General features: G+C 49.0%; 1 protein-coding gene and 1 long non-coding RNA gene across 3 annotated transcripts in view; one reads left to right on the top strand and one right to left on the bottom strand.

Annotated features, from left to right (window-relative positions):
• The first annotated feature begins 115 nt into the window (after positions 1-115).
• LOC128626006 (uncharacterized) lies at positions 116-26,740 on the top strand. 2 transcript variants are annotated; one of them, XR_008389892.1, is made up of 4 exons: positions 116-286; positions 2,041-2,133; positions 8,109-8,277; positions 26,625-26,740. It is a non-coding gene; the product is annotated as an uncharacterized LOC128626006 (long non-coding RNA). The 2 variants fall into 2 exon arrangements; XR_008389893.1 differs by lacking the exon at positions 8,109-8,277.
• GABBR2 (gamma-aminobutyric acid type B receptor subunit 2) overlaps positions 12,737-27,294 on the bottom strand; it is a 329,685-nt gene continuing 315,127 nt past the window's right edge. The window contains exons 15-19 of the mRNA XM_053656129.1: positions 25,784-26,008; positions 23,827-24,009; positions 20,195-20,324; positions 16,679-16,796; positions 12,737-14,088 (exon numbers count right to left, since the gene is read on the bottom strand). Of these exons, the coding sequence (XP_053512104.1) occupies positions 13,923-14,088; positions 16,679-16,796; positions 20,195-20,324; positions 23,827-24,009; positions 25,784-26,008 (822 nt within the window). The 3' untranslated portion in view covers positions 12,737-13,922. The remainder of the gene's footprint in view (positions 14,089-16,678; positions 16,797-20,194; positions 20,325-23,826; positions 24,010-25,783; positions 26,009-27,294) is intronic.

Raw genomic sequence — 27,294 nt, 5'->3', positions numbered from 1 at the left:
GCCACACCCATTCCGACGTCTCGGCAGCTAAGCCACGCCCAAGACAACCCATTGCCTTGTCCTCCTATCCCCGCCTACTTCCGGCTTTTCTTCCGTGTCAGTCAGCCATCTTTACTGAGGGGCAGCTGGAAGCCGTTAGGAGGTCCCTGGGTTGGAGGCGTAGTATCACTGAACAGAGTTAACCGGCGAGAGAGAAAGGGGAAGACACGTCTGTGATTGACTATACTGCCCTGGTGTAGAAAGAGTTCTTTCTCACGCTGTGTGGGCTCCCGCCTTTTCTCCCCAGGTGCGGTGTAGGTCTGCGTCGGAGGGCGCATCGCGTGGCCATTGGCTGAGAGGTGCCGGGCTCGCAGGAGCCACTTCCGGTACCGCTCAGGACCCGGGGGCTGGGGGATTCCGCCTATTTGCCACTCTCCCGCCCCTGTAAGTGTGGCGCACCCCTCTTTGTCCCAGTTCGCATTGACTAGCTTTCCACGCTGGTTGCATGATACAGGGCGCCCAGGCCCCGCTGCTGCTCTGCAGAAACTCACTGCTACTCCTGGGCGGGGTTGGACTCAGTAAATTTTGTACAAACTAGTAAGTTAAGTGTACCTAGGTCGTAACTCGCTCAACTTGCTGCCTTACTCTCCTTTTGCCCTTAACTTCCCTTCCCTCCAGTCTTAGGCGCATTCTTCCATTTGGGCTGTGGAGCCCATTTCTGGACACCCCCTAGCCCTTTCTTAGCCCTTTCTCTCCCTTTATCTTACAAATTTGTTCGTTACAGCATTACTTATTACTTCAAAAATTTGGAAGCAATATAAATGTCGAGAAGTCTAAAATTGGCTAAGAACCATGTTTTTCAGACCATACGACGCACCTAAATTTTAGATAAAAATAATTTTTGAAGCAAAAAATGTAAAATGTTTAATAACATAAATGACACAATATTTCACCAATGTAAATGTAAACACAGCTCAACAGCAACAGCAACAATCATTATTCCTACCAAATTTGCCGGGGTGGGGTGCAGAAATGTGTCTTATAGTCTGAAAAATATGGTAACTGACTAGGTACATTTCGCAGAAGGATATGAAATGATACTGAAATTATTAGGCGAAAAATGCAGGCCAGTCCTGGCCATGTGGCTCAGGGCACATGCCTAGGTTTTAGGTTCCATCCCCCATCAGGGCCCTTAAGGGAGGTGACTCATAAATGTTTCAGTCTCCCTCCCCTCTCTCTCTCCATCACTTCCTTTCTCCCTCCCCTCCATATGGAACATTTATGGAGGGGAGGGGAGGGAGACAGAACTATTTCTCCCCATCACTTCCTTTTCTTCCTCCTATCTCTAACAATATAGAGAAATCAATATAACATCCTTGGGTGAAGGGAGAAAAAAAAAAGGAAGGAAAGAGAAAAGAAAGGGCAGGCCATGAAGCTTGCTATTTTGCTAAAAAGAGTGTGTGTATGAAAGTAAGGTTGGAAAGATGATGTGTAGTATTGGTAGCATTTTCTCTGGGTGATGGGTGTAAGGATAATTTTTATTCTTTTGCTTGTCTATATTTTGTAAGTTAAAACTTTATATAGTTAAAATCATTTAAAAAATATTCTGTTTCTGTTTTTTGAATTGCTCCAAAGTTGAATAGAATTCCTTACTTCAACAATGGTCCCTGGCTGGTGTGGCTCAGTGGATTGAGCACCGGCCTTCGAATCAAGTAGTCACCTGTTCCATTCCTAGTCAGGGCACATGCCTCGGTTGCAGGCTGGGTCCCCAGTAGGGGGTGTGTGAAAGGCAACCACACATAGATGTTTCTCTCCGTATCTCCCTCCTTTCCCTTCTCTAAAAATAAATAAATCTTAAAAAAAAGAAGGGGAATTATAAACCCTTTTTTCTAAGCTCTACTCCCACAGAAAGCAAGAAAGTCACAAAGAAAAAGATTAAACAGCTTTTTTAGAAAGAAATACATAGCATCCAGTTCTCTGGCATTGTAGTTAAGGACGATAACTAAAACACTAGCATCTTCATGGTAATGTGGGTTTCTCAATTTTTCCACCCTGTTACAGGTTGCATTGTTTCTCCCCTAACTTCCTATGTTGAAGCCCTAATCCCCAGCAACTCAGAATATGACTGTATTTGGAGACAAGACCTATAAAAAGGTAATTCAGTTAGAATAAGGTCATTAGGGTGGGTCCTATTCCAACCTGGCTGGCCTCCTGGTGAAAAGAGGGGATTAAGACACAGGGAAGACTGTGTGATGACTCAGGGAGAGGAGGGCCATTTCCTGACCAAGGAGAGGCCTCAGAAGAATCCAGCCCTGTTACGCCTTAATCTTGGATTTTGAACTGAGTAAATACATTCCCGTTGTTTAAGCCACCCAATGTGTACTTCATTATGGCAGCCATAGCAAACTAATACCCAAAGCACTAATACCACTAACAATAGAGTGAACTTCCTTGGAAACCCATCAGGGATACACAGCCCAAAGTGGCTTAGAGCACCCATGAAAATGCCCAGAAGCCTTATTTTATAAACAAATAAATTCAAAATCATATTAAACAGTTGCACATAAGATATTTTACATTAATATGTAAATATCAGAATAGTCAAACTCCCAACCAACTCCATTCTGAGGGATGTGGGGGGTGGGCAGGGGGTAGAGTCTCCAGTTGGGGTGGTGATTTTCAGCAGACTTGGCCACTGGAATTTCCATCGGCTGGTGACAACCTTTGGTTTGCTCATCTGTAATATAGGGATTATAATTCCTACCCAGAACACCCCAATGAATGTGAAGACCAAAAAGGTGATGGAAAATTTCAAATTGGCATCCCTAATCAGCAGCAATACCGAGGTGTTCAGGGTTGCTTCCTTGGAAAAGAAAGTGAAGAGGAGGAGAAAAAAGTGTTAAGTAAGTTTAGGGACATTTACAGGGAAAGTCTTGCTGATCTAGATGCATTAATTATTGTAGATACCCTTACAAGGAAGTGAGTTAACACAAGGAAGTGAGTTAACATCGTTCCCCACCCTCCCCTCCATCCAGGAGGGTATTGTTGGCTGCAAAGCCAGAGGCTGTCTGAAAGTGACACCTTGTGGCCTTTGCCATATACTGCCCTTGGGTGTATTAGGTGTTCCCAAGTTTTTTCTTTTGTTACAGGGCTTCAAAGAGGCACTATGGAATATACCCCTCTTCCCTCATGTCCAAAACAGGCCGGTTAATAATCTGAAATCCTTAAAAACAGCCTATTTTATGTACTTAGCTCATTTACTTAATGAGGATAAGAGAAACAGACTTTCCATCAAATCGTGGGTTTCTTTGGATTCAATAAGGGGTTTATTACATGCGCTAATGAACATGACACTTTGAGTTATTTGGAGCTGTCTTCCATGTCAAATTCTTTTCCATCTTTCACTATGGAATAATTTAGTTCTCTTATTAAGGGAAGAATACAGTCTTACTGAAAAATCATTTAAAAAATTTAGGCTTTCTGGTCAACAAAACCTTGTCATATACTTTATAACATTTCTATTTTTGAGTAATATCATTTATAATTGACAATAAGCTCAAAGAATTCATGTTTATTTGACACATGATTTTCAAATTCATGTTTAAAGGAAATAGGTTCATTTAAATCCGTAAATCATTTGCAAATAGGGTTCCCATTGGCAGTTTTCCTATAAAATATTGAATTGGGCAAACAGAAAAACCATGTTTAGTTTTGCAATATCTGATAATCTTCAAGGTCAAAATTGGCTCCCCAGCTAGGTGGCAGGATCATTATAACAAATGTCTACTCCATCAGTCAAACTGTGGGTGACTGAACGTAATGGAAATTCAGTTCCACACACCAAGCGTGTTTACAGCATTTAGTTATAGAATCTTGAAATAAATGACCCAACAGTGCAGACATTGAACACTGTTCTATTTTATATTCCATTTCACATTCTGAATGCAAGCCAGAATCTGCAAAAGGAACTTTTGTTTCAGGAAAGGTTGGTTTTAATATTGTTTTTTAATTTTAAAGACTCAGATACCACGGGAAATATTTTTAGTTTGATTTTCACAAATTCATAAGCCAGAGATATAGAAAACTATATAGAAAGACTTCCGTGTTTTATCTTCTTGGTGTGCTTGGTAAGAAAGGTAGCAACATCACTTAATGGGTGAGGAGAGAAAATTCTAATGGGAAATTAAATATCCAGTCTTGGTGGTACCGTCATCACTTCTCTGGTGTCTCTGGAGTTAGACTGTCTGCATTTGAATTCTGGCTCTGTAATTACTAGGTGTGTGACCTCGGATGAGCTATTCAGCCTCTCAGTACCTGAGTTTCTTCATCTGTATAACTGAGGATAATCACAGTACCTACCCAGTAGTGTTATTACATGACTTGGGAGAAAAACCACACGAGTGCTTACACAGTATCTGGTCCATAGAAAGCATTTAGTAAGTATTTGCTGCTAGAACTAATGAGTTCTAGCAATTATAGGTTCTTTCAGCTGTTAGGGATCTCCCAGTATTTATTTGATCCAGGTTATTGTCCAAACTTTTTTTATTTTTATTCAGGAGTCTATAACTAAACACTGTAAAACATGTCCCTGGTGTGTGGGGATAGGTATCAAGGCAGATGGTATGAGGATTCTTCCCTTTTGGGGCAGTGAAGTGGGTTATCGCAGCAAGAAACTAGGAGAGGGAAGGAGTTAAGTTTGAGGGTTTCTGACACCACCTCAATCCTAGAATTTTCCCTCCCTGTCCCTTCCTTCCTTTCATACCTTTTCTTCTTTTCTTTTTGGCCCATTGTCTCATTAATTTATTAATGTAATCTCTCGTCTCACAGAAACCAGGTTTTTGGCCAGGACAGGTAGCTCAGTTGGTTAGAGCGTCACTTGGACACACAAAGATTGTGGGTTCGATCTCCTGTCAGGGCACATATTAGGAGCAACCTATGAATGCATAAATAAGTGGAATAACAAATTGACTTTTTCCCCCCTCTCCCCCTTTCTCTCTTTCTCTCTCTAAAACCAATATGTAAAGATTAAAAAAAAAGAAACCAGGTTTTATTAATTTTTCTTGAGACTAGAGCAGGTGAGGTTTGACATTTACTTCTGTTTCCTGTAGGAAATACTTTCCCGAAGTGCGTTCAGTCTCAGCTTGTTGTGCACTGTTTGTCTTTATGCTGCAGAATCCTCAAATTCTCTAGTGGACTTTTCCCATTGCTTTTCTTAGAGAGAGAGTGGAAGGGAGAGAGAGAAACATCAGTGTGAGAGAGAAGCATCAACTGGTTGCCTTTGGTATGTGCCCAGACCAGGATTGCACACACCTGGACCCGGAATCGAATCGGAAATCTTCTGGTTGTGGGCCGGAGCTCTAATGGACCTTTTTTTACTACTAGCTGTATTTATATATGTATATGTAAAATATAAATATATGTGTATGAATACGGTATATGTATATACAGGTACACATATAATCACACATAATAAGGGTACAGCTCAAGTAATTTGTATGAATTGAACACAAGCCTATAACAAGTGCTAGATTAAGCCCCAGAACATTACCAGCACCCAGAAGCCCTCCTCATACCATCTTCCCCACCAAGGGTAACCACTATTCTGATATCTAATAGATTAGTTTTGCTTGTTTTTGAACTTTTTATTAATGGAATCTTACATCCTCTTTTATGTCTGGCTTCTTTCACTATACATGCTTTTTTAATTCATTCATATTGTCACATGTAGTTATAGTTTTTTTCCATTCTCACTGCTGTGATAATTCTACCCTGTGAAGTTACTACATCATGTATTTTTCTGTTCTACTGTTGAGAACATGTGGGCATTTTCCAGTTTTTGCCAGCCTGGTCATTTCTAAGCAGTGACTAGCATATCTAGGGCTGGCATTTCCCCCCAGAAGGGTGAGCATCTTTTATCTTGCTTCCCCTTCCCTGGGATGCTGGCAGGATCCTTCTGCCAGATCTTGGAGGCCTGAATGTTCCATATCCGGTGGTCAGGGTGGAGGATGGGGGCCATGGGCAATGGGCAACGTGGGCAGAGTTCTGTTTCTGCTTCTTTCATGTCGTGGGCTTGCTGGGGCTTCGGGCAGTCAGGCTTCCCTCTCAGTCGATTGCCTGGGCCAGAGGCACCCAGACTGGAGTTTATAGCCTTGGGCGACTCTCACCTCTATGAATTTAAAAAAATGTGCTTTCATTTTAGGATAATCTAAAATGAATTAAAGAGGCATATTCTGGGTCATCTGAATCCAGCTACTCCTGATGAGGCAGTTTAAGGAAGTGGTAGAGAGAATTGCCCGTGTTCCAATTCCCACTCTCTATTCCAGCCATGTGACCCAGAACATACCCACCCTCTGTGTCCGAGTGTCTGTAGTTGCAAAACGGCGGCAATAATTGTTCCTACTCTAGGGTCCCTGCGAGACCTAAATGAGATTATGGCCGCAAAACACTCAGCCTGGTGTGTGATGAACATCGGCACTCAATCACCCTTTGATTTGTGTGTATCATCTGGGCGGCCCCCTGCCTGTCAGCGGCTGACGAGAAAACACAAAGGTGGACTGAACAGAGGAGTGATGTGTTAGAACTGAGTGAAGGCTAAGTGACACTGTGGCCTGCTGAATAAATGAAGTTTTCACAGCAGTTTAAGTAGAGAAAAGCAGTGTGATAATTGAGTCATCACACCAGGCAGGCTGAATTCAAAGGAACGTGCCCGGGAGTGGTTGGTGCTGTGCTTGTGTCGTGAGCTGCAATTTATTTTTCAGCAGAAGCTCATGTATCCCATTATATCAATGTTGTTAATATGTTTTTTTAATGGCTTTGTTATTTTGTTTGCATTTAATTTATAAATTTGTTTGGCTTTTATAAGAAGGATATACACATGTGTTTATGTTTAGTGTGGACATATTTAAGTGATTTTCTTTACAAAAACAATTTAAGTCATCATTGTCTTAAAAGGCATCCCTACAGTTTTCAGGTTTGGGGGACACTGCCCTAGGTCTTTTGCATTGAAATGCAGGTGGAGAAAAATCTAATGTATTTCCTCTTGGCTCAGATCCCTAACTCCCCATGTGTGCCAGGACTCTCCAGTAACAGGCCTGCGGATCAGAGCAGAGAGGTCAGCCATGACCTTGAGAGCAAAGACGGCCAAGCTAATGGCTCTTCAGCACCTCCAGAGTCTGCCAGCGGGTAGTTTCTCCAAGTCCGCCCCACTCCAGGGCTGTGAGCATGGACTTTATTTTGTGATAGAGGTGATTTATTTTGTGATAGAGGTGACCACGGTGTTACTGGTCTTGCTTTCTAGTATTTCTACCGTTGCATTCAGGTTCTGTGAGATTTGTGGCTCTGTGGGATAAAATGTTTCCCGTTACTTATATTATAACTTGAATGTCTGCAAGAGTGACTGGTGCCCAGTGAGATCCGGGGGGATGAACCCGCGTTCCCCATTCCAGCACCTTTCCAATGCTTCTGAATTTCTGGGGAGCCAGTGTGCTCATGATCACAGGGGGCCCCGGGTTCCTGCTTGTGCAGTGAGCATGTTTTCCCTCTGCATCCTGTGGTTTAATTTTTTTATCCCCACTTTGGCTTCTACCCAAACCCAAAAGATATTTGTCTGTTTCTTTCATTTCCACTGAAATGTACAAGATTTTTACTTGTGTAGTAAATATTACTGAAGGTTTTTAGGAACATTGTCCGGGGTGGGGGTGGGGTGGCAGTGAAGGGAAGGGAAGGAGGAGTTTGCTCCGTAGCAACACCAATGACTTAAAATCCAGTGTTTGACATCTCTGTTCTTAAAAGTCCTTTAGCCACACCGCCATGTTACTTGAACATGGCTTCCTTCCTCCCTCACCTTTCTCTCTCCTTCCATCTGAAAATTTCTAGTCCTTTCTAACAGAACTGTTGCCTGTCTCTTTTTTAGCCCTGTCTCCAGAAGCTCACCTTTCCCCCTCCAACAGTGTGTCAAGGTACTTTCCCTAAGTTTCCTGCTTCAGATGCACTGTTGTCAGGAGTTTAGAGGACTGTGGGCTGCCCCGCTGCACTAACTGAAGCTGCTCACTCTACAGGCTGCTTGCCTGGGAATTGAACAAACACCATCCATATGAGCCCCTGGATGATGTATCCTATCCATTTTACAGGTGTGGGGCCAGGAGCTCAGAGGCTGAGTGAACCATTCAGAGCCACACAGCCAGAGAAGTGGGGAAGTAGAAACTTGCTCCCAGGCCTGGGGTACGACCCGTGTCATCACACACAGACAGGATGTGTGCTGTCTGATCACTCGGGCATCTGAGGCCATGTCGGTCCCGGGTAAGTGATTAGTAAGTGACAGCTCAGGTGGCCTTGGGGCAGCTACGGCAGCCCCAGCGGGTACGTGCATCCTGCAGGAGTCCGACTGCCAGTTCCCTCCCTGTGCCTTCCTCTCCCTCCCTCTTGCTGGCTAGCTCCTGCTCATCTGCAGGTCTAGGAATAGGACTGCTACCTGATCTGTAGGGCTTAGAACAAAATGACTCTAGTAAGTGACTACACAAGTCCCACGGCCATGAATCCAGCCCTGTATGGAAGCGACACCGCCCAGGAAACATCTCTGGCTCCCCGCCCGAGCTAGGTGTTTATCACATGCTACTGTCATTCCCTTTTTATGCACCGGTCTCCCCATTAGCCTGTGAGCTTCTTGAGACCTGGGTTCCGTTCACTGCTGTTTCCCTGGTGCCCGCACAGGCCCTGACAAAGGGCAGGAACTCACTGGGCACCATGGGGGTCTGGGGCTCCTGGAAGTGAAACCTGGAGGAAGCAAGCAGGCAGTGAATCGTCATCCCCACGCAGGACCCACCCAGGACCCCTGAGGTCAGACGAAGCATGACTGAACCTGGGGTACTTTCCAGGGGGTTCAAGTGTGGGGTGGAGGTGGGGGAGGGGCTAATTTTATCTTCAAGAGAGTGTGCTAATCATTTACTGCCTGGGATCTCACCAACTCTGCTCCTCAGGGCCAAGCCAGGTATAACCAGCCAAAAAGGTGAGGGACAGGCAGGGGACAAGGAGTGCAGAACAGACACAGGGCCCTTCCTGGGAGCACACAGCTTGGTGCCAGTCCCCTGGTCCTCTGCCTGGCCCACCGACCCTTCTTTAACTTCCCGAGGCTTCTTAGCCCCCCACACCTCCTTACTCACCCTCCCTACTCAGTGATATCCGTGGCAACAGGGAAATATTTCCCAAAGTCTCTCAAAGTAAGGGGGAGGGAGGAGGGTAGAATTCTCAAAAGTTTCGAACAGTCCTGACCAGTGTGGCTCAGCTGCATCGTTCTGCAAGAGCAAAAGGTTGCTGGTTGGATGACCGGTTGGGGCACATGGCTGGGTTGTAGGCTGGGCTCAGTCCCTGGTCAGGGAGTGTACAAGAGGCAACTGGTAGGCATTTCTCTCTCACACTGATGTTTCTCCCCCTCCCTTCCTCTCTAAAGTTAACCCATCAATCTGCAAAGTTCTGAGCAAAAATGAGCCCTCACATGGATCTCCCGATTCTCACAGATATCTTTTGGTTTTAAGTGACAGAGATCCTACTCTGTAACCAGAAAAAGGGACATATTAGCTCAAAAGCAAGAGGCTCAAGGGCTGGTGTATCTTTAGGAATCGCTGGTCCTTGAGCCCCAGTGATGTCACCAGAGCTCGGTTTCCCTCTTTTCATTTCTCTCCCGGGAGGATGAGGAGGACCAAGTGCATCCCTGCTCTCTGGGCTGTGCCGTCAGGTTTCGGTCAGCACAGACCTGCTCTGCAAAGCCAAGCACGACCTGGAGAGCGACAGTGATGATGGTAAATGGAGGTGTTCTGCAGCCCTTTCCCTTTCACACATGCTACGGGGTGAGGTCAGGTGTTTGCATAGTTGATTCCGTATTTATTGGAGAAACAGGAAGGCCTCAGAAGAACCCGAGGCAGCAGGGCAGTGTCTCCATGTTGTGGGGTCTCCCCACCATGGCTGTGCTTTCTACCTGGGACTCTGGGCCAGGTATGAGGGCATGGACTTGGGATGAAAGACTGGCCTCTCAAAGCCAGGCCATCTGGGTTCCATGCTTGTCCTCTCAGGACCTTCTGCTTGACCTTGGCTCTTGTCACTGAGCCTCAGTTTCCCACCTATAAAATGAGGGGCTGGACAAAACCTGTAAGGCCCTTCTTAGCTCTTCACTTCTATGGTTCTAGGTCAGGTAGAGAAAGAAGACCAGTCAGGATTCTGGTTCTGTTCCTGCCTTGGCCATGACTTCCCAGGTGACCTTGGGTAATCCTCCTCTGTTTTTGGACTCGTTTCCCACTTTCCAACAGCCCATGTCACATCAGAGGGCTGTATAAAAGGTGGCATGGAGCAGGGCTCTCATGGGACCAGGATTCTGGAGGCCTGCTCCTTGGCAGGCTCACCACTGAGAATCCCAGGCAGTAGAAAACCCTGGCCTGGGACCAGCCTTTCGGTGAAGTCTGTGGGCCCAGTACCCCTGCTTCTGGGGTCTGCACCCCCAGTCATGTGGCCTTGGGCATCCTCTGCCTGCTTTGGCCCTCAGCCCTTGCTCGTATTTCCAGACCCAGAAGCCAATATGGGCTTCAGCCAAAATGTTCAGTTCTGCCGAAGGCTCATCAAAGGCTATTCTGAGCGAATGGGATGGCCTAATGCTGGGTGGGACATTGAGGAAGCAGACATGAACCCCATCCTTGGTGAGCTCATGGTCTAGGGTGGGGGAGGAGGGCCAGTGCCATTACAGAGGCACAGTGTCCTCAGCACAGAAAATAGGAAGAGATGATTTCATGTTGGGGACTCTAGGGTGGTATTTTGCTTGGGACCTTGAAGAACAGGGAGGATCTGTGATAACACTGCAGGCTGAGGCCAGCATGGTGGAGGAAGCGCTGACAGTCGATAGGGTCCAGGAGGAGGTGGGTGATGAGGCTGGAAGAAGCACGGGATCAAATCTCACAGGCTGTCGTGGCCTAGAGGGCGTGTCAGGGCTGGGGGTGGTAGGTGGGCAGGGAGGCTCCTGGCTTTATCAGGAACCTTTTGGTTGTAAGTGATGGGGACTGAATCTGAACCAATCCTGACAAAGAAGGCCATTTATTGGAGGGACTGAGATTCCAAGGAAGTCCTGTGCATCCCAGCATGGGAAGGCTCAGGGGCTGCTGGGCTTAGGGGCTACTGGCCTCAGGAACAGCTGTCAGAGGCTCAGACACCAGGAGAACCCACCTCTTGGTCCTGCTTCTTTTTGTTTTGGTTTCTTTGTTCTCTTTCGTGGCCAATGAAGCATCTTTACATGGAGGGACCCTGGGGAAGGGGCTTTCTACTGGCGCAGCTCAGGTCAGGTTCCCACTTTGGATCCATCACCTGCGGCCAGAAGCTGGGTCACCTGGTACCATAGTAACTGTCAGCAGAAGGCAGGGGAGGGCAGCCTCTGAAGGAAGGGACAGTGTTGAGCAGGAGGCCCCAGAGCTGTCCCTTGAGACCTGAGCAGAGGAATACAGCCTGAAATGACCTGAGTTTTGGGCTTAGGAATAGGCATTAAAGACGACAGGTTTTCCCCTTTTATTCATAAAAACAAATTTGCAACAATTTATTAAAAATTGATACCATGCAATAGGGGTTCAAGAAATTCCTCATTTACATTTGATTCTGGTAGTTCCAGTCTAATTTAAAGCGTTTGTGCACTAACTTCATTGGAAAACACCTTCAGGCTGAAGCCTTTTTGGAGATGTACGGTGTGTTTGCTGTGTAGAAAAGAACAGACTGTTACGTAGCTAGAGTCACTTCTGTGGGTCTTATTATTTGCAGGGAAATTTTAAAAAAATGGGTGAACCTACAGTATCATTAAGACAGAGAATGTACTTCGTGGGTTAACCTAGAAGACTGTGCACGTCAGGGGGTCACAATGGGTCACAGATGTGCACACGCACCGCCGACTGTCCGATGCTTTTGTTTCTTTTCCCCTCACTATGCTGGAATAGTATTTCTACAGGTTTTTTTTTGTGTGTTTGTGTGTATACATTATGTACAATGAATCGTCTCTTTCTCTTTGAAATATTAGTGTGGCCCTTTAAATGAAATCTGATTTTGGTGAAATCAGGAAAGCAAGTAAATACTGGTAATACACAGTGAGTGACAACACCGATTTTTAGTGCCAAAAGACAATGACTTCAACTTGACCTGTGATGTGTTAACATTTTTTCCCCCCTAAAAGCTACAGTACCTCCACAACCTCTCTTTGGGGGAGGGGAGAGGAAAGCTATGCTACGTGAAATAGGGTGTTTTGAAATGTTGGTGACGGTAGGATTCCTGCCCTTTTGTCAAAGCCTGGTGGTGACAGCAGCATGTTCCTGACTTCAGGGGTCTGGGAGGAGATTATTGCCTGCCTGTTGAAGCTGCCATTAGGTTTCTTTAGGGAGCGAGCGGCTGCTCGGTTGTGCAGATGTCCTGGACGTTGTCATTCAGCCTTTCTTTAGCAAAGAATGAACCTGTCTAGGAATGTCACAGAAGTCATAGGGAGCCTCTCTTCGGCCGGCTGATCCTGGTAGAGGGTCGTCCTGGGAGCTTCTCTGGGTTGCTCCCCTGGCTGATGTGGGGCTGAAGGTCATGGTCATCCTGATACCTCACGGGTCAGGGCCGCTTCACTGTTTGGTCCGAAGCTTTCCTGCACAAGATCAAGTTTTGATCCTCAGAGTGACCCCGTGAGGTAGGCAGGATGGGTGTTATTTCAACCCCAACTTGTTGGAGACGGGAAACTGAGGCTGAGAGAGATACTGGTGACTTGCCCGAGGTCATGGAGGGAGTCAGCAGTGGAGTGAGGACTTGAACCCAGGTCTGTCTTACTCTCAGGCCAGTGCTCTTTGGGGTTCAATGAAAAGAGAAGGGTGAGCTCACGAATGAAAATCAGTGTGCCGACCAATCACCCCTGTGACCCCCATGGGCACAGCTCACTGGCTTGTCTGGATTGAAGGCTGCCTTCTGGAAGCCGAGGGAAGCCCCCAGGTGGCAACTCGTTCCCCTGCTGCTACAGGGATGTCTTCTAGAAGAATGCCCATGATTCACTTTGGTTAGAAACAGAGTCAGTGGGGGAAAACCAACCTGGCAAGCCCTTGGGCCCTGGAGAGAGGTTAAAGTGCACAATCTTTCTGTTTTGTGTATGCTGGGAACGGACAGTCCATGACTGGCTCAGGCGGCCCCCCCTTATTACCGGGGACACCTGATACAAACGCAAGGACATGGCCAGCGTGGCGGGTGCATGACCGACTGTCAGCGAATGCTGCAGAGCGTGTCTGCAGTGACGTGCCCTAAATCCCCACGGTCCAGAACGCGTGTTATTGTGTTAATGTGTGGCATTTATCAGAGAGTAAGGTCCCACCGGGAGGCATCGCTCAGCTTGCTCCCACACCCCAGGCCTGGCCACCTGCCGTGGAGCTGCGCCTGGTTGCCCTTCCTGCAGGCTCCCCATTCCAGGAAGGCTGGGGTCGGCTGGACTGGCAGCTGGGGCCTGGCTGCCCTGCCCACTTCCCTCCCCAGAGGGGAGGAGGGCTGGCCTGGGGGGCTGCAGCCAGTGACGTGTGTGCAGAAGTGGAGGCCATGTCCCCGGAAGCCCTTTCTCTTCCCAAAGCTGCTCAGTGACTTCTAGCTGGAGTTCTAGTGACTCTTTCCTTGTCTAGGGTTTTTTTTTCTTCAAAGTTTCAAATATCTCAGTTTCTCCTGTTTCCAGACATGAAGGAAGAAGTCATTTCCATTCCTCTTCTTTGTGAAAGAATAAAAACTTCACAAATAAGGCGCGGGGTCAGGTGCCAGGTGCGCCCGTCCTGTCCACCCAAGTGCCCCGGAGCAGCCCCGCGAGGCCAGCCGCGGCGTCCCACCTCTCTGCAGCCAGATCCGACCGTGCTCCTGCAGCAGACGCCTCTGCTCTGTGTGGTTCCGTCATGGGGGAGGCCTCGGCCCCAGGCCTTCCGCCCTTACAGGCCCGAGACCATCACTCGGAAGGAAGGTGGCACATGTCTGTGGCGGGGGCTGGCGGTGGGGCTGACGCAGGGGCTGGCACAGCTGGCGTCCACGCCTCCGATGGACGGGAGGTAGGCGTGGTGGAGGATGGGGAGCTGGAGGGAGAGCCGGCGCTGGATGCTGTGGCAGGCAGGCAGGCAGAGAGAGAGAGAGAGAGAGAGAGAGAGAGAGAGGAGGGTTAACGAAGGCTATCTGGCTGCTCACCAGAAAGTTCCTTGGACTTGCTTTGGCTAAGAGGCTGATGGTAGGAGCACAGTTTTCTCTGATTTCAAGATCTGACTATCCTGTGATCTCACCGTTCACCATCTTGCAGGTATTTAATGCAGGCCCACCTGTGCCAACTACCGCCCTGGGAATAACCAGGGAAATGATAAGTGAGGAGGATGCTTCTTGAGCTTCTGGTGACTCCTAAGAACAGGCTTTTCTGTGAACATGGACAGTTCCCATTCTCTACTCTTGCAAGCCCCCCACATGGACCTGGCTTTGGGTTCCCTCCCTGAAAGGCTTCCCGGCTGATCTGTCCTTCCCAGTTGGCTCTGCCTCTCCTGCCTGCCCAGGACCTCAACCCCGCTCACTGGGCCAACTCCAGTCGGTTCCCTCCTGGTCTTTGAGCTTCTTTGGTGACTAGCATTACTGAGAAGGGGCACTTAGGGCTAAGAGCTACCTTTTGCCAACTTCTCCAGTTGAATCTTCTACCTCCTCTCTCTGCACACGCTGTCCTCTGGTGGCTCGTTTCCCCTAAAACTGCCCATGGCCACTCTGTGCCTTTGCACACACCATTTCCGCCACCTGGAGAGCCTTGGTCTACTTCCCGAGCTGATGAACTGCTTTTCCTTCAAAGCCCAGTTCTTTGTATTAACTGTCTTGGAGAGTGAGCCCCTTCCTTCTCTAAGCTCCCAGAGCCCTCGGTAAATTTCTGAGCTGCAGCCAGAAAACCCCGACTCAGCAGGTAGATTGCGTGACTGACGGAGGAGCCGAGTGAAGAGGGAGCTGCCTCCCGACTCCCTTCTTATTGCCACACCTTCTGCACTTCCTTCTCGCCAGTCTTCACTGTGACTGGCGGGTCAGGAAGTCCCCTTAGTTGTTGGGGGAATGTGCCCAGGCCACCGGCCCTGCTCAGCTGTGCTCTGTGCACTTCTCTGTGGCAGCTGGGAAGCTGCCTCACCTGTATTCTTAGGCCTTCTGTGTCCCCAGTGCCTGGCCGTGTAGGGGGGACGAAACCCAGACTGTCACAAAAACCCAGGGGGCAAAGGCAGTATTCCCGTTCCACAGATGAGTTTACGTAACTTGCTCATGGAAACAAAACAAGGTGGGACTCCTGCTTCTGTTAACCTGCGGAGCTTAGTCGGGCAGGCCAGGCACTTCACAGGGGCTGCCTGACCCCAGCACACAGTGCCCTGGACCAGAAGGAGGGCGCCGGTGCGGATCTGAGATGGAGGGGGACAGATGCAGGGCTGCTCCACTCCCTACAGGCCTGCTGGACAGAGGGGCTTCTCCCAAGAGATACTTCACAGACGTTTATGAGGTCAGGGCGTCGGAGACCTCATTTTGAAATGAAAGTTGAAGCTGTGTTAACAATCGCTTCCTTAAGGCAGGATGGTGTGGGCAGAGTCTGGGAAAAAGGGCCTGAAGATAAACTCAGACCCAGGAAAGGGTGCCCTGTCCAAGCCTTCCTGGTGGGGCCATAGCTGGGCAAGGTGGGCACCTGTGTGGCTGTCAGAGCCATAGCGTTCTGCTGTCCGGTGGGACCCTGTTCACATTTTCATTCATTCAACAGACACTTGCTAAGAATCTGCTTGGTGCTTCAACCTGTGTTCAGTCCAAGGGACCTATGAAGGACCCATATCTTACGGTCAAGGCGCTGACACTATAGTGAGGGAACTGACAGGTGAACTGCCGATGCAGGCCATGTAACCCTCAGTGACTGTTCTGGACTGGAAGCCAGTGAGCCCTGGAGCTCATTGGTTTGAGAGGCTATTAGCTCTAACACTGAATGGCCCCAAATGACTCGGCAGTTGGTGATTCAGCTGTTTTTGCTGGTTCCTCACTGCATGTCACTTCCCAGGAGCCAACTTGCAGGGCTGACATTTCTCATCTCTGCTTCCAATCTGCTGGGAGCTGGGAGGAACTAAACACCACCAGTGGGAACAAAGCGAACTGAGATGCCCAGGTCTTTGCTTCGATGATACCTTCTCACTGAGTCTCCTCTGACTGCCCTATTTAAAATTACGCTCCTAACCCCCTTCCCTGTTCTGTTTTTCTCCAAAGCATCTGTCATTTAAGATACCAGGTTTTGTTTTTTAAATTAGGTTATTATCTTACCAGATAGATTGGAAGCTCCATGAAGGAAGCAATTTTTGTCTGTATTCTTCACTGCTGTGTCTGACACATAGTAGGTCTCAATAAATCATTAAGTAAACATGCTTAGCAAGACTGAGTTTCCTACATAACAAGGGCAATGTGTTAGTGGAGAACATGGGATTTAATATTATCTCCTGCACTTAGCAACGGGGTGAGCTTTGACAAGTCACCTCCCTTCTGTGAATATTAGTGTTCTCATCTGTAAAGTGAACATTGCCATCTGACTGCCGTGTGGGACTGCCGTGGAGTTCAAATGCAGTACCGCACCTGCCAACACCGTGCGAACTGTAAACCGTTCTGCAGGAGTCGCGTGTGCTCCGGCAGGAATTCTCAAGGGGAAGGCACTTACTGTTCTGGGGAGTTTATGTCTTCTACGGGGTCTTTGCATGTTCGCGAGGGCTCTGTTGTGCTCCACTGAAGCTGGGGGTTTTGATCGAGGTGATTTTTTAAAATGGCCTTTCCTCCATCTGAATGCAAAACAACAATATCATATTAACTCAAGTTTTAAGTCGACAATGCACTTCTTTTTAGGCTGCTGTCCGAGGAGAGAGAATGCAAAAGAGCGCAGCCCCTCTTTGCATGCTCATGCCTTGGTCACTTCCCCAGCCCTCCGGGGACCACGGGGAGAGCAGAGAGCCCCCGCCCAGGGACCAGAGTGGCATGCGCAGGGCCGGGGTGTGCCCTGTGCCTGCCTTTTCTCCAAGGAAAAAAGGGGTGGGAATCGTGTCAACCAATGAAGGCAAAAGACCTTAGAGGTTCTAATCTGAAGGCCCTTTTCACTGGTACCCAGGGATATAATGACAAAGAAATATCTCCAAGGTATATTTTCCAAGAATTCAAAATAATAATAACAGTAATCTTCTGGTGGGAGTTGAAATGGACACAGTCTTTCCCAAGGGAGCTGTCAGGAAGCATCGAACACTGTGGGGAGCACGTATGTCTTCCGCTCAGAATTCTCACTTCTGGGAATCATCCTTAGGGAGTAATTAAAGATCTGCGCGGAGCTGCATACAAGATGTTCAAATCAGTATTGTTTACGATATTGGGAACTGATCCTAATCTGTTCAGTAATAATGGATTAGTTACATCCTAGTAGGTACGTATGGGGCCTCCATTCAAAGAAATACTGTGTGTCCACAGAACATGACAATGTGGCTGCTGTCAACCCGCTTTGCGCTTCGGACCACCTGGGGGGAGTGAGAGAAGTTGTAGCTATGAACCCCTGTTCCCCGCCGAGAGATCTGGATTCATCTGGAGAGTGTTGCCTTCTTCCCCTGCACTGCACAAGTTCATACAGGTCATTTTGCACCCGTGGAGTACAGTCAGTTCTCCTTATTCATGGAGTCTGTATTTGTAAACTCTCCCACTCACTAAAGTTTATTCGTAGTTTCGAAGTCAGTGTTTGTGATGCTTCTGTGGTCATTTGCTGACACACACAAAGTATCGGAAAACTGGAGTTGCCAGACACACACATTCCCCTGTGAGGTCCACTCTGTCTTCTAGTTTCAGCCCCCATTTTATGAATAAGTGGATTTTTGTAGTCTGTTCAGGGCCACATTTTTCATACTTTGCGGCTTTATGCCGGTGATTTCACTGTTAAAAGTGGCCCCAACTGTATGCTGAAGGGCTGACCAGGGTTCCTGAGCCGAGATGTGCCTGGAGAAAGTATGTGTGTTCATTCAGGCGTAAGTGGCAGTGCTCCTGGCTGTGAGTTTGATGTAAGCGCATCATCAATATACAGTAAATAAGGTGTCTTTAGACAAACACACACAAAGCAGGGTTTGTACTGATCTGCCGACAAAAATGCCAACCTGTAACAGGCTTGCAGGAACTAACCCTGTATTTCCCCGAAGAGTGGTAATTCAGGAGCCACCAATTCACATTTCACAACAACTTAATAAAACGTAAGTATCACGAGTCATGACAGTTGCCTGACATTTAGCCTTAGGAGAAATTCCAAAAGTGGAATTGCTGGATTAGAACAACTTTGTGCCAACCAGCAGTGTTCGAGAACGCCCCATTTTCCACCCGTCTCCTCGCATTCCCTGCAACTTCTTCATCTCTGAACTTGACCAGTCGAGTCTTACGGGAGAACATGGTGTCACTGCAGATTTAATCTGCACCCCTGAGTAAGGGCCACGACTGAGCATCTCTGCAGAAGCACAAGGTCCACCTGTGCTTCCCGTGGTCAGCGCTCTCCTGCCATCTTTTCCTTTGGCTTGTTGGTCTTTTCTTATTAAATTTCATATAGTTATACACATTCCATACACAATGACATAAATTTCTCCTTATACATAAGGACATGAGCTTGTTGCCTGAGTTGTAATACTTTTTGGTGTACTTTGGTGTTCAACTTTTTGACTGTACTTGTGGTAGCATTTGCATTGTTAAAAAATTTTCTTTTGTGTTTAATTTGTTAGTTGTTGGTGGTTTCCGTGTCTGGCATCAAACTTAAGACGTCTTTCCTTCTTCTGAGATCATAAAACAAATTCTTCTAGTATATTCATGGTTTCACCCTTTATGTTTAAATCATCTATCCACTTGGATCTTTGTGTAAGGAGCGAGGTAAGCATCTAACATTATTTTTTTTCCAAATGGCTACCCATTTTTCCTGATGAACTATAGTAAATGACCACCTTTTCCAGATACTAAAATTACTAGGAGTGATTTTTATTCTTTCAATTTCCTCATTATTTACCTCAGTTTAAACAGTTTTAAACAATAAATTTCTTGTATAAGTTTATAATATTGCTTTTATAATATACTAATTATATATAATAAAATCAATTATAAGCATACTTATTACTTACGTGATAAAAGAAAAGATTTTTCATTGACTTAAAAATTTTTATAACAGAAATAGATATATGCTAATGACAAAATGCAAACAACAGAGAAGTATATAAAATGAAATGTAAAGATTCCCTTCTTGCCCATCCCCCCATACACTGGCCTCCCCTTCCACACAGGTGGAGACTGTTACCGCTTTGGTGTGTGTCCTTTCAAATCTTTGTAGAAGACACACTTGCACACACACACACGTGTATCTGTGTGCCTCGTAATGCTGGTCTCCATCCTGCTTTTCACTCAAAGGTCTTGCCATATCCGCACAAATAGATCCCCCTCACTTTTTAATTAGCCGTATGGTGCGCCTCGTTTGGTTGTATCATAATCAATGAAACTACCCCAAATAAGGACAATTAATTCCAGTTTTTCTTCCCTAAAAAAAATGTGGTGGTGCTCAGTGTGCGTCTCCATCTTTGCCCACATGGGAGCATTTCCAAGGGCTGGCTGCTTCTGGTGGAGCTGACAGGTGAGAGGTTTCACATCTAATGTTTGGAGAGGGACAGACCGGCTTCCCAGACATTGCAGGAGAATGCTTGTTTCCATATTCTTACCAACAGTGGTGACCTTCTAAAGGTGAAATGTAGGCGAGAAATGGCTGGTGTTATGTCAGCCTGCATTTCCCAGGAGGTTGGGGAGGCCAGAGCCCTGCCGTACCCCATTGACCACCCCTTCCCTGCACATTGATTGGGTGGTGGAAATTGAGTCCCATTGTTGGGAGAAGTGCAGGCGCTCTGTCAGACCGACGCGCCCCAGTCAGAACCCTGGGGATGCCGGCCGTGTGTGCAGATGAGCACCTGAGGCCAGGGGTCCGAGAAATGGAAGCCCTAGCTCCAGGCAGAGTGGGGTTCCAGAAGGACACTGGATTGTGGCCAGAGGTGTGGGCTGCAGATGCTTCCGCTCTGCTTGTGTGACTTCAGTCCAGCCCCATCCCTCCCTGACCCCAGGTTCTCTATCTGTCAGATGCAAGGTTGGTGGCTGGGGTCTGATCCCCAGTTACAGGGGCCCCGCCTCCTCTTACCTGTGCTCTCGGTGAAGTTCCCCAGGCTGAGGATGTCATTGAGCTCTTGGTAATGGTTCTGTTTAATGTAGGTAGTCTTTTCTGGCGTGTCCTGCAGCTGCATGGTGACCTCTTCCAAGTCTTTATCCAGCTAGAAGACAAAGGCTCCAGATGAGTCAGAGCTCTGGCCCAGTAGCTAAGCCTCAAGAGCCAAGAAGGGACACACAGGGTTACAGGACTGGGCCTCAGGCTGGCTCTGGGAGGGCACTGAGAGCCGGAGGGGCTGCTACGTGTTGGGGGAGAGACACAGAAGGTCCCTGCCGGCTCTGGTTCCAGGAGAAGCTGTGAAGAGAGGGGCCTGGGCTTTGTGATGATGTGTCCAGTGCAGGCTGTGCCTTGCTGGAGCAGCTTGGGGAGGCAGGGGGAGGGGAGAGTGTCACAGCACAGGTTCTGAAGCTGGGCAAGCTAAGGACAAACCCAGGGCTGCTCCTCACTGGCTGTGAGCTGGCTGGTGAGAAGTGAGTCTCAGTTCCTTCATCTGTAGAACGGGGCAATAACAGTACCTACCTCACAGGGATCTTGTGAAGATTAAATGAGATGATAGAATGAAAGTTTAGCCCAGTGCTTGACGTATAGTGTGAGTGACCTACTACTATAACATTCCTGTAATTATTATCATTGATACTAGCAGAAACCTTGGTGTGGGGGGGCTGGACAGGTCTGCAGGACTGGTCAGCTCTGGGTTTCACACTGTCACATACGCAGGTAAGTAGCGGTGCCTTCAGAGGAGTCATGCAGGATAGAACCCTGTCACTCCCAGGGTCTGGCTGAAGTGACGCCTGCCTGAGTGTGGTTGGTAGGGTAATACTATGGGTGTAATAATTTATAGTTTTATTTTGAACATTTCACCTAAAAGGTCATATGGTGTGTTGAGTGTGACATTGTTAAGTTATAGAATTGCATGCTTATCATTTTATAATAAAAGATTTTGTAATAAAACAGGGGCATATTTGTGCCGAACCCTGTATCAAACTCAGAAGCAAGCCCTGGCCAGTTTGGGCCCTGAGAAGTCTGGGGAATGGGTGCATGTTGGGGAGCAGATGGTAGTGGTGAGGGGAGTGGGTATCCCCCTGCAATATAAGGGGGGTACCACACAAACTGAAAGGTGCTGTTCTGATGTCAAGGGCACAGGCATGAATTGTTTAATAAGTTTTCACGTGGAGGGGGAGGGGAGAGAGACCTTTTTCTGTGGGACTCAAAAGCAAGGCTAAGGGTCAAAGGGTGGAAGCAACAGGAAGCCAGATGGTGATCCAACTCCAGGAGAACCAGCCCAACGCTGCATGGCTCTGACAGCCGCCTGGGGTTTGGGTTTCCTCGAGTGAGTGCCCCGCTCAGGGCTGGAGTGCGCTCCTGGAGCTGAGGACCCGGAAGCTCTGGTGGCAATGGAGGGCTGCCCGCCCTGGCAGCCAGCTTTGGGGCGCAGACGACTGTGGGGAGGGCTTTGTGGCAGACTCTGGGGAGCCCCCATGGTGGGCACGACCAGATTAGCAACTAAAAATACAAGATGCTCAGTCACATTTGAATTTCAGATCATAAGGAATCAATTTTTAGAATAAGTATATCCTCAATATTGTATGGGCCATACTTACACAAAAAAATATGATTGGTTGTTTGTCTGAAATTAAAATGTAACTGGGCATCCTGTATCTAACCTGATGACCCTGTTCCTCGGGACTCTTAGCTAGAGACCGAGGTCCCCAGCCTCCCCATGGCTCAGCGTGACGTGCGAGTTCTTGTCAATGTGACTAGAGCGAACCCCAAGGGTGCACGGTTTCGTTTCCCTTGTTGAAGGGCAGTCCCCTGCACGGACTTCCTCTCTCTTTCCTTCCTGAGACTGAGAACAGGACATGCCTGCCTCCTGGCTTTAACTGTACAGCTGAGGACAGCAAACACCTGGGGGAGCGGCAGGCCAGACTGAAGGAGCCTCATCGGCAATGACCTTGGGGAGCAGAGCTGCCTGCCCACCTGGGCTTCTCTCCTTAGCACTGTTATGTGAGAGAGAAATAAATGCATATTTCCTTTGGGTGACTTTATTTGGGTGCCTCTTTGTTACGGAGACTTAGCCAGTCTCCTAACCAGTACACTCTCCTTTGTTCCTCTGTGTCCCATTGAATCCGAATTCCTCTATTAAACACAGGGCCCAAGCACCATGGGCCCAGCCCCAACCCCTGACCCAAAGGGAGGGGTGGACAGAAGAAGGTAATTTGATTTCCCCTCCCTGGTATAGGAAGTGCAGAATTTGAGGTTTGGCTGGGCACAAAGGAATCTAGTTTGGGCCTCTCTCAAATACTGAAGCTCCAGTTAAGGACCTTCCGGACAGAGGCGAGGTCTGCTGCTGCGCTCTCTCGCTCCTGAACGTGTCTCTGCACTTCCTCCTCTCTTGGGATACATCAGACAGATGCAGGTGATTATGGGGTGTGTAGGGAGAGGGAAAAACTGAGGAGGAGCACACAGTTAGAAAGTTACTTGTGAAATAATAGAAGATCTATTTTGTCCTCTGCTGCCCAAGTTCCTGAAGATCCTTGTAATTTCCTGAGTGATAGGCATGTTTTTTACTTTCATGAGGCAACTCTGGGTGGGCTCCCTGGGGGAGGGCTGGTCATCAGGAAGACCAAGCCATGACTAGAAGCTTGGGATTCAGGGCCCCACCCTTTTCCCCTGAGACAGGGAGAAGGGCTGCAAACAGACTTAATGATGGGTCAGGCCTGTGTGGTGGAGCCTCCACAGTAATCCCAGAAGTACCGGGTCCAGAGAGCTCCGCAGCCGGCCGATGAACCTCCGCACCGGGAAGATGACGCACTCCAGCCTCGTGGGGCAGAACCCCTGTGCTCCGGGCCCTCCCAGACCCTGCCCTGTGTTTCTCATTATGTGGCTGTTGCTCCGTATCCTTTATCATTCCCCTTAATAAACTGGTAAACGTAAGCATTTCCCTGAGGTCTGTGAGCTGCTCTAGCAAAGTATTTGAACCTGAGGAGGGGATCGCGGGACCCTCTGATCCGTAGCTAAGTCGGACTGAAGTTGAGGACAACCTGGGGGCTTACGACTTGTGCTTGGCATCTGAAGTGGGGTGGGAGCGGCATTGAGGGACCGAGCCTTTCACCTCTCCAGGTAGACAGTGTTAGAACTGAGCTAAAGTCTCAGACACCCAGGTGGTGTCACAGAGAATTGCTTGGTGTGGAAAACACCCCTGCCCCCATACATACACATATGTGGTGACCAGAAGTGTCAGAGGTGAAGTGTCCTGTGGGAGAAGCAGAGGAGACACACAGGAGGTGTACAACTGAGGTTGTCCAACTCACTGCTCTAATCTGGAAGCTCACCGGTCTCTAAGAACGCCTTTCTTTCTGGGGACATCTGACTTGAATCAGGGCATTGCTGGGCCCCCAGAGCCTGGCCCAGGTGGGCGATAAACTTCTGCTGGATTCTGGCTAACGGCCTCTGTATAGTTCATGCCCCCGCCCACCACATTCTTGTAGCCACAATGGCAGCAGGTGGAACTGCACAGCCATGATGTAGGGGTGTCCCAGGGAGTCGTGGTGGCAGCAGCGGGCCCGAGAGTCCCTGCATCCGGGTGGCAGTGCTGCGAGAGGTACCTCTGTGATCTTCATCCGCAGGCGGTGGTTTTCGGACTGCAGGCCCTCCAGGCGGGACGTGCTTGCTTGGTTCACGCTGGTGACTGAGGTGGACGTTTTAGAATCTTCTTTCTTCTGATTCTGAGTGAACTGAAACCGTCGGTTCTGAGTGGCTGCGTCTGGGTTTGTCCTCAGAGTGATCAGCTGAAAGGCCAAGGGCGGGTGTGAAGAGAGAGCCCCACGGCCCTCCTCCACCCAGTTCTTACCAGCAGGTCTTGCACTGGAGGCCACGTGGCCACAGAAGGGACACAGGACTGCCTGATGTCGCCCTGTGTGTGACCTGGGCAGGCCCTTCCTTTGCTGAGTCCCTCCTTTCGGTGCAGGTCTGGTCCCCAGACCCCTTTTCCACCAGCACCCCAACCACCCTGCAGAGCCCCCCGAGGGCCCCCAGGCCTGGCTCTGCTGAGCCTCGCTCTGCCTTGGGCCTCGCCCAGGTGTGGGAAATAAACCCGAGGGTGACAGTTGTGACGGCAATGGGACGGAGGGAAGTGATGGCTTCCCCCTGTTAGAGCCACTGATGAGTGACCAGTGAATAGCTATGTTGCTGACCAAGCCATTTATACATTAGAGAAAAGGTTGCCACTTGACCCTGATCTTACTCCTTTAGTAGAGAAACATCTGGGGTTCGAGGCAGGCTGTGGGCTCAGTCCTGAGGAGCAGAGGCCCAGCAGGCCCCAACCCCTGACGGCCCGGAGCGCGTGGTCCAGAGCACAGGGTCTGGAGGGGAGGGGCTGAACTCTGTGCAAGGTCTGGGAGGATGGGAGCACAAGGGAAGTCCAGGGAGGCCTGGGGCTCGGGCACTTGTGGAGAAGGGCGGTTTGGAAGGTGGACTGGGATTTCTGGGGGGACTGGAGGAGACGAAGGGCAGTGCAGGGTCAGAGACTTGACCTATGGAGGGTGACAGAGCCGAGTGACACGGTCGGAGCTGGGCTTAGACTCATGGGGCATGTTTTGGGTGCTGGCAACCAGAAGAGGAAGGAGGGCACGCTAGAGGCATTCAGGGCAGAGCTGGCACTGTTTGGGGGCTGACGGGGCACTGGGAGGACGCAGGTGAGTGCGCAGCCAGCCTCTCGGGGAGGAAGGGGCCTGAGTGACCTCTCCCATCTCCTCCTCCTGGGCAGACGCTCCCGCTCCCGAGAGGGCCAACGACTCCCTCTCCAGTCTGCTTCCTGCTCGTCTCTACCCTTGAGACCCACCGGACCCGAGAAGGTCCGGCTCCCCTCGGGCTCCCGGGAGGTCAAGGCCTCCGGTTCAACAGTCTGTTGAGGGGTGGGATGATGTTTGAAAAATACCTCTCAGGGTGGCCTTGAAGGCCAGCTTTTCAGATGAATGAAAATGTAAGTGGCTGTTAAGATGACCATTCTTTTTGACCCACTGACACTACCACTGCCACTCTATCTTAAGAGAATGATTGGAAATAAGGAGAATGTGTATGTAGAAAAAATGTCATTTACAGTACAAAAAGCCTGGAGATGACTGTAATGCTCACCAATAAGAGATTAAGTGGGCCAGTAAATATGGGACTTCCCCTCAATGATGGTTATACAGGTGGGGGATGCAAAGGACACAAATTAAGCGAAAAAGGCAAACTACAAAGCAATATTTGTGCTATAATCACAGCTATATAAAAAAAAGCATTGGTGTCTAATTGTTAAAAAAGCTTTGGAAGAAACAGCCCAAATATTAACAGTTTAAAAAAAAAAACAACAAAACATCAACAGTGACTATTTTGGGGTGGTGGGACTATGTGAGATTTCTGAAAAACTTGCTTTTTACTTTTCTGCATTTCCCCAACTTTCTGTGCTGTGAATTGTGACCATCACTAAAGACGGCACATGCAGAAAGAACTTGGGAAGTGGAGGAGAGTAGGCAAGCCCCTGTGGGAGCCGGGGCGGAGGCCTGGCGGCGAGGTGGGTACCTTGGGCACGAACACGAGGCAGAGGGTGATGGTGCTGCAGAAGATGATGACCAGGGCCACGATGCAGAACTGCACATTGGGCTGGTCCCGGGTCAGGAAGGAGACGGCAGCCCCGATGATGCACATGATGCCCACGTTGTAGACGCTCATCCCGATGTACTTGCTGTCATTGAGCGCGGGGATGCTGACGTTGCGGGTCTCCCAAGCTAAGAAACAACCGAACAACTGAAACAGTGAAGAGAAAGGGAAGAAGGTCATTTCTGAGTGGCAGCACACGCTCTCTGCTCTGAGCAGCAAACAAACTGAACTGCAGGTTGCTTGGGAAGCGGGGACTGCGGGGAGGGAGCCCGGGGCTTTGCTGTCCGCTGGGTCGTTTGGGTGTCATGGTCTGTCTCCATTCATGGCTCTGGGGTGAATCTGGGGGTGTGGGCCGGGAGTGATACAGCTGTCCAGTTGTCCTCTGCCCCCACCCCTGGTTCCTGCACAGATCACAGAAGGAAAGGCCACAGTGGGATGATCAGACATGATCTCAATCGCTTTCCCTCATTCTACAGAGAGAGGAAGGGGCTCGTCCAAGGCCACACGGCAATATGGTGGCAAAGGTGGAATGTGTCTGTAGAAGTTCAGTTCAGTCTTTTTTTTTTTGGTAAACCAGGCAGAGCCCCTGTGTCTGGGAGTTCTGTTACCCCCACAATGCACATAGGTACCCGGAAAAGAGACTGTATTTCCTAGTCTGTACACGACTGGGTTCTGGCCAATGCCATATAGTATGTACAAGTGCATACAAGTTCTGGGAAGCATCTTTAAAGAGAAGTACATTTCTTTTCCTCTTTCCTAACAGATGGAGTGGAATGTGATGGGTGGAGCTTCGGCAGCCATCTGACCACAATGTGGAAGCGGCTTGGGGAAGATGTGGGAGGAGCCATGAGAGGCAAGGAGCTACCCACACCTCTCCTAGATTGTTTACTTGAGAAGGAAATTAATAAACTATCTCTTTAACCACAATTATGTCTTAACCAATATCTGCCAGCAGAATTGGGCGTAGTAGAACTCAAATGTAATCTGAAGCAGGGTGCAGAGTTTATCTGCACAGGTGGCCTAAGGGGCGGGCGGGCAGGCGCGGAGGAAGTGCAGATGCAATACAGGGCAGAACTGGTGGTGAGCGAGGGAGGAAGAGCTTGGGCGACCGCTGGCCGGTGCGGGGGCTTCGCCACAGTCCAGCACCTGCAGGAGGCCTCCCCTCAAAGGCCCCTCTCCCCTCTGATGTCATCACTGCAGCTGGGGCGTCCGACATCTGCACAGGCCACTGAACGTCACAGTGAGGGCCCGTCGGGGGTCCGGTTCAGTTTGCAGCGCAGTGCCCTGGAGTAGAAGGGGCGCTGGCACGGGGCTGCAGGGGCTGGACTCTGCTCTGTTGTCCTCGGGCCGTGCGACTCTGGGCAAGTCATTTCGCCTCCCGGGACCTCAGTTTTGATGTCTGTGATATTTCAATATCTGTGAAACGGGAGTAA

This window comes from Artibeus jamaicensis, unplaced genomic scaffold (assembly GCF_021234435.1).
Source record: "Artibeus jamaicensis isolate MK-2021 breed Jamaican fruit bat unplaced genomic scaffold, CSHL_Jam_final scaffold_1964, whole genome shotgun sequence".
Classification (NCBI taxonomy): domain Eukaryota; kingdom Metazoa; phylum Chordata; class Mammalia; order Chiroptera; family Phyllostomidae; genus Artibeus; species Artibeus jamaicensis.
The sequence above is the reverse complement of the archived record's forward strand: the minus strand, read 5'-3'. Positions and strand labels throughout refer to the sequence as shown.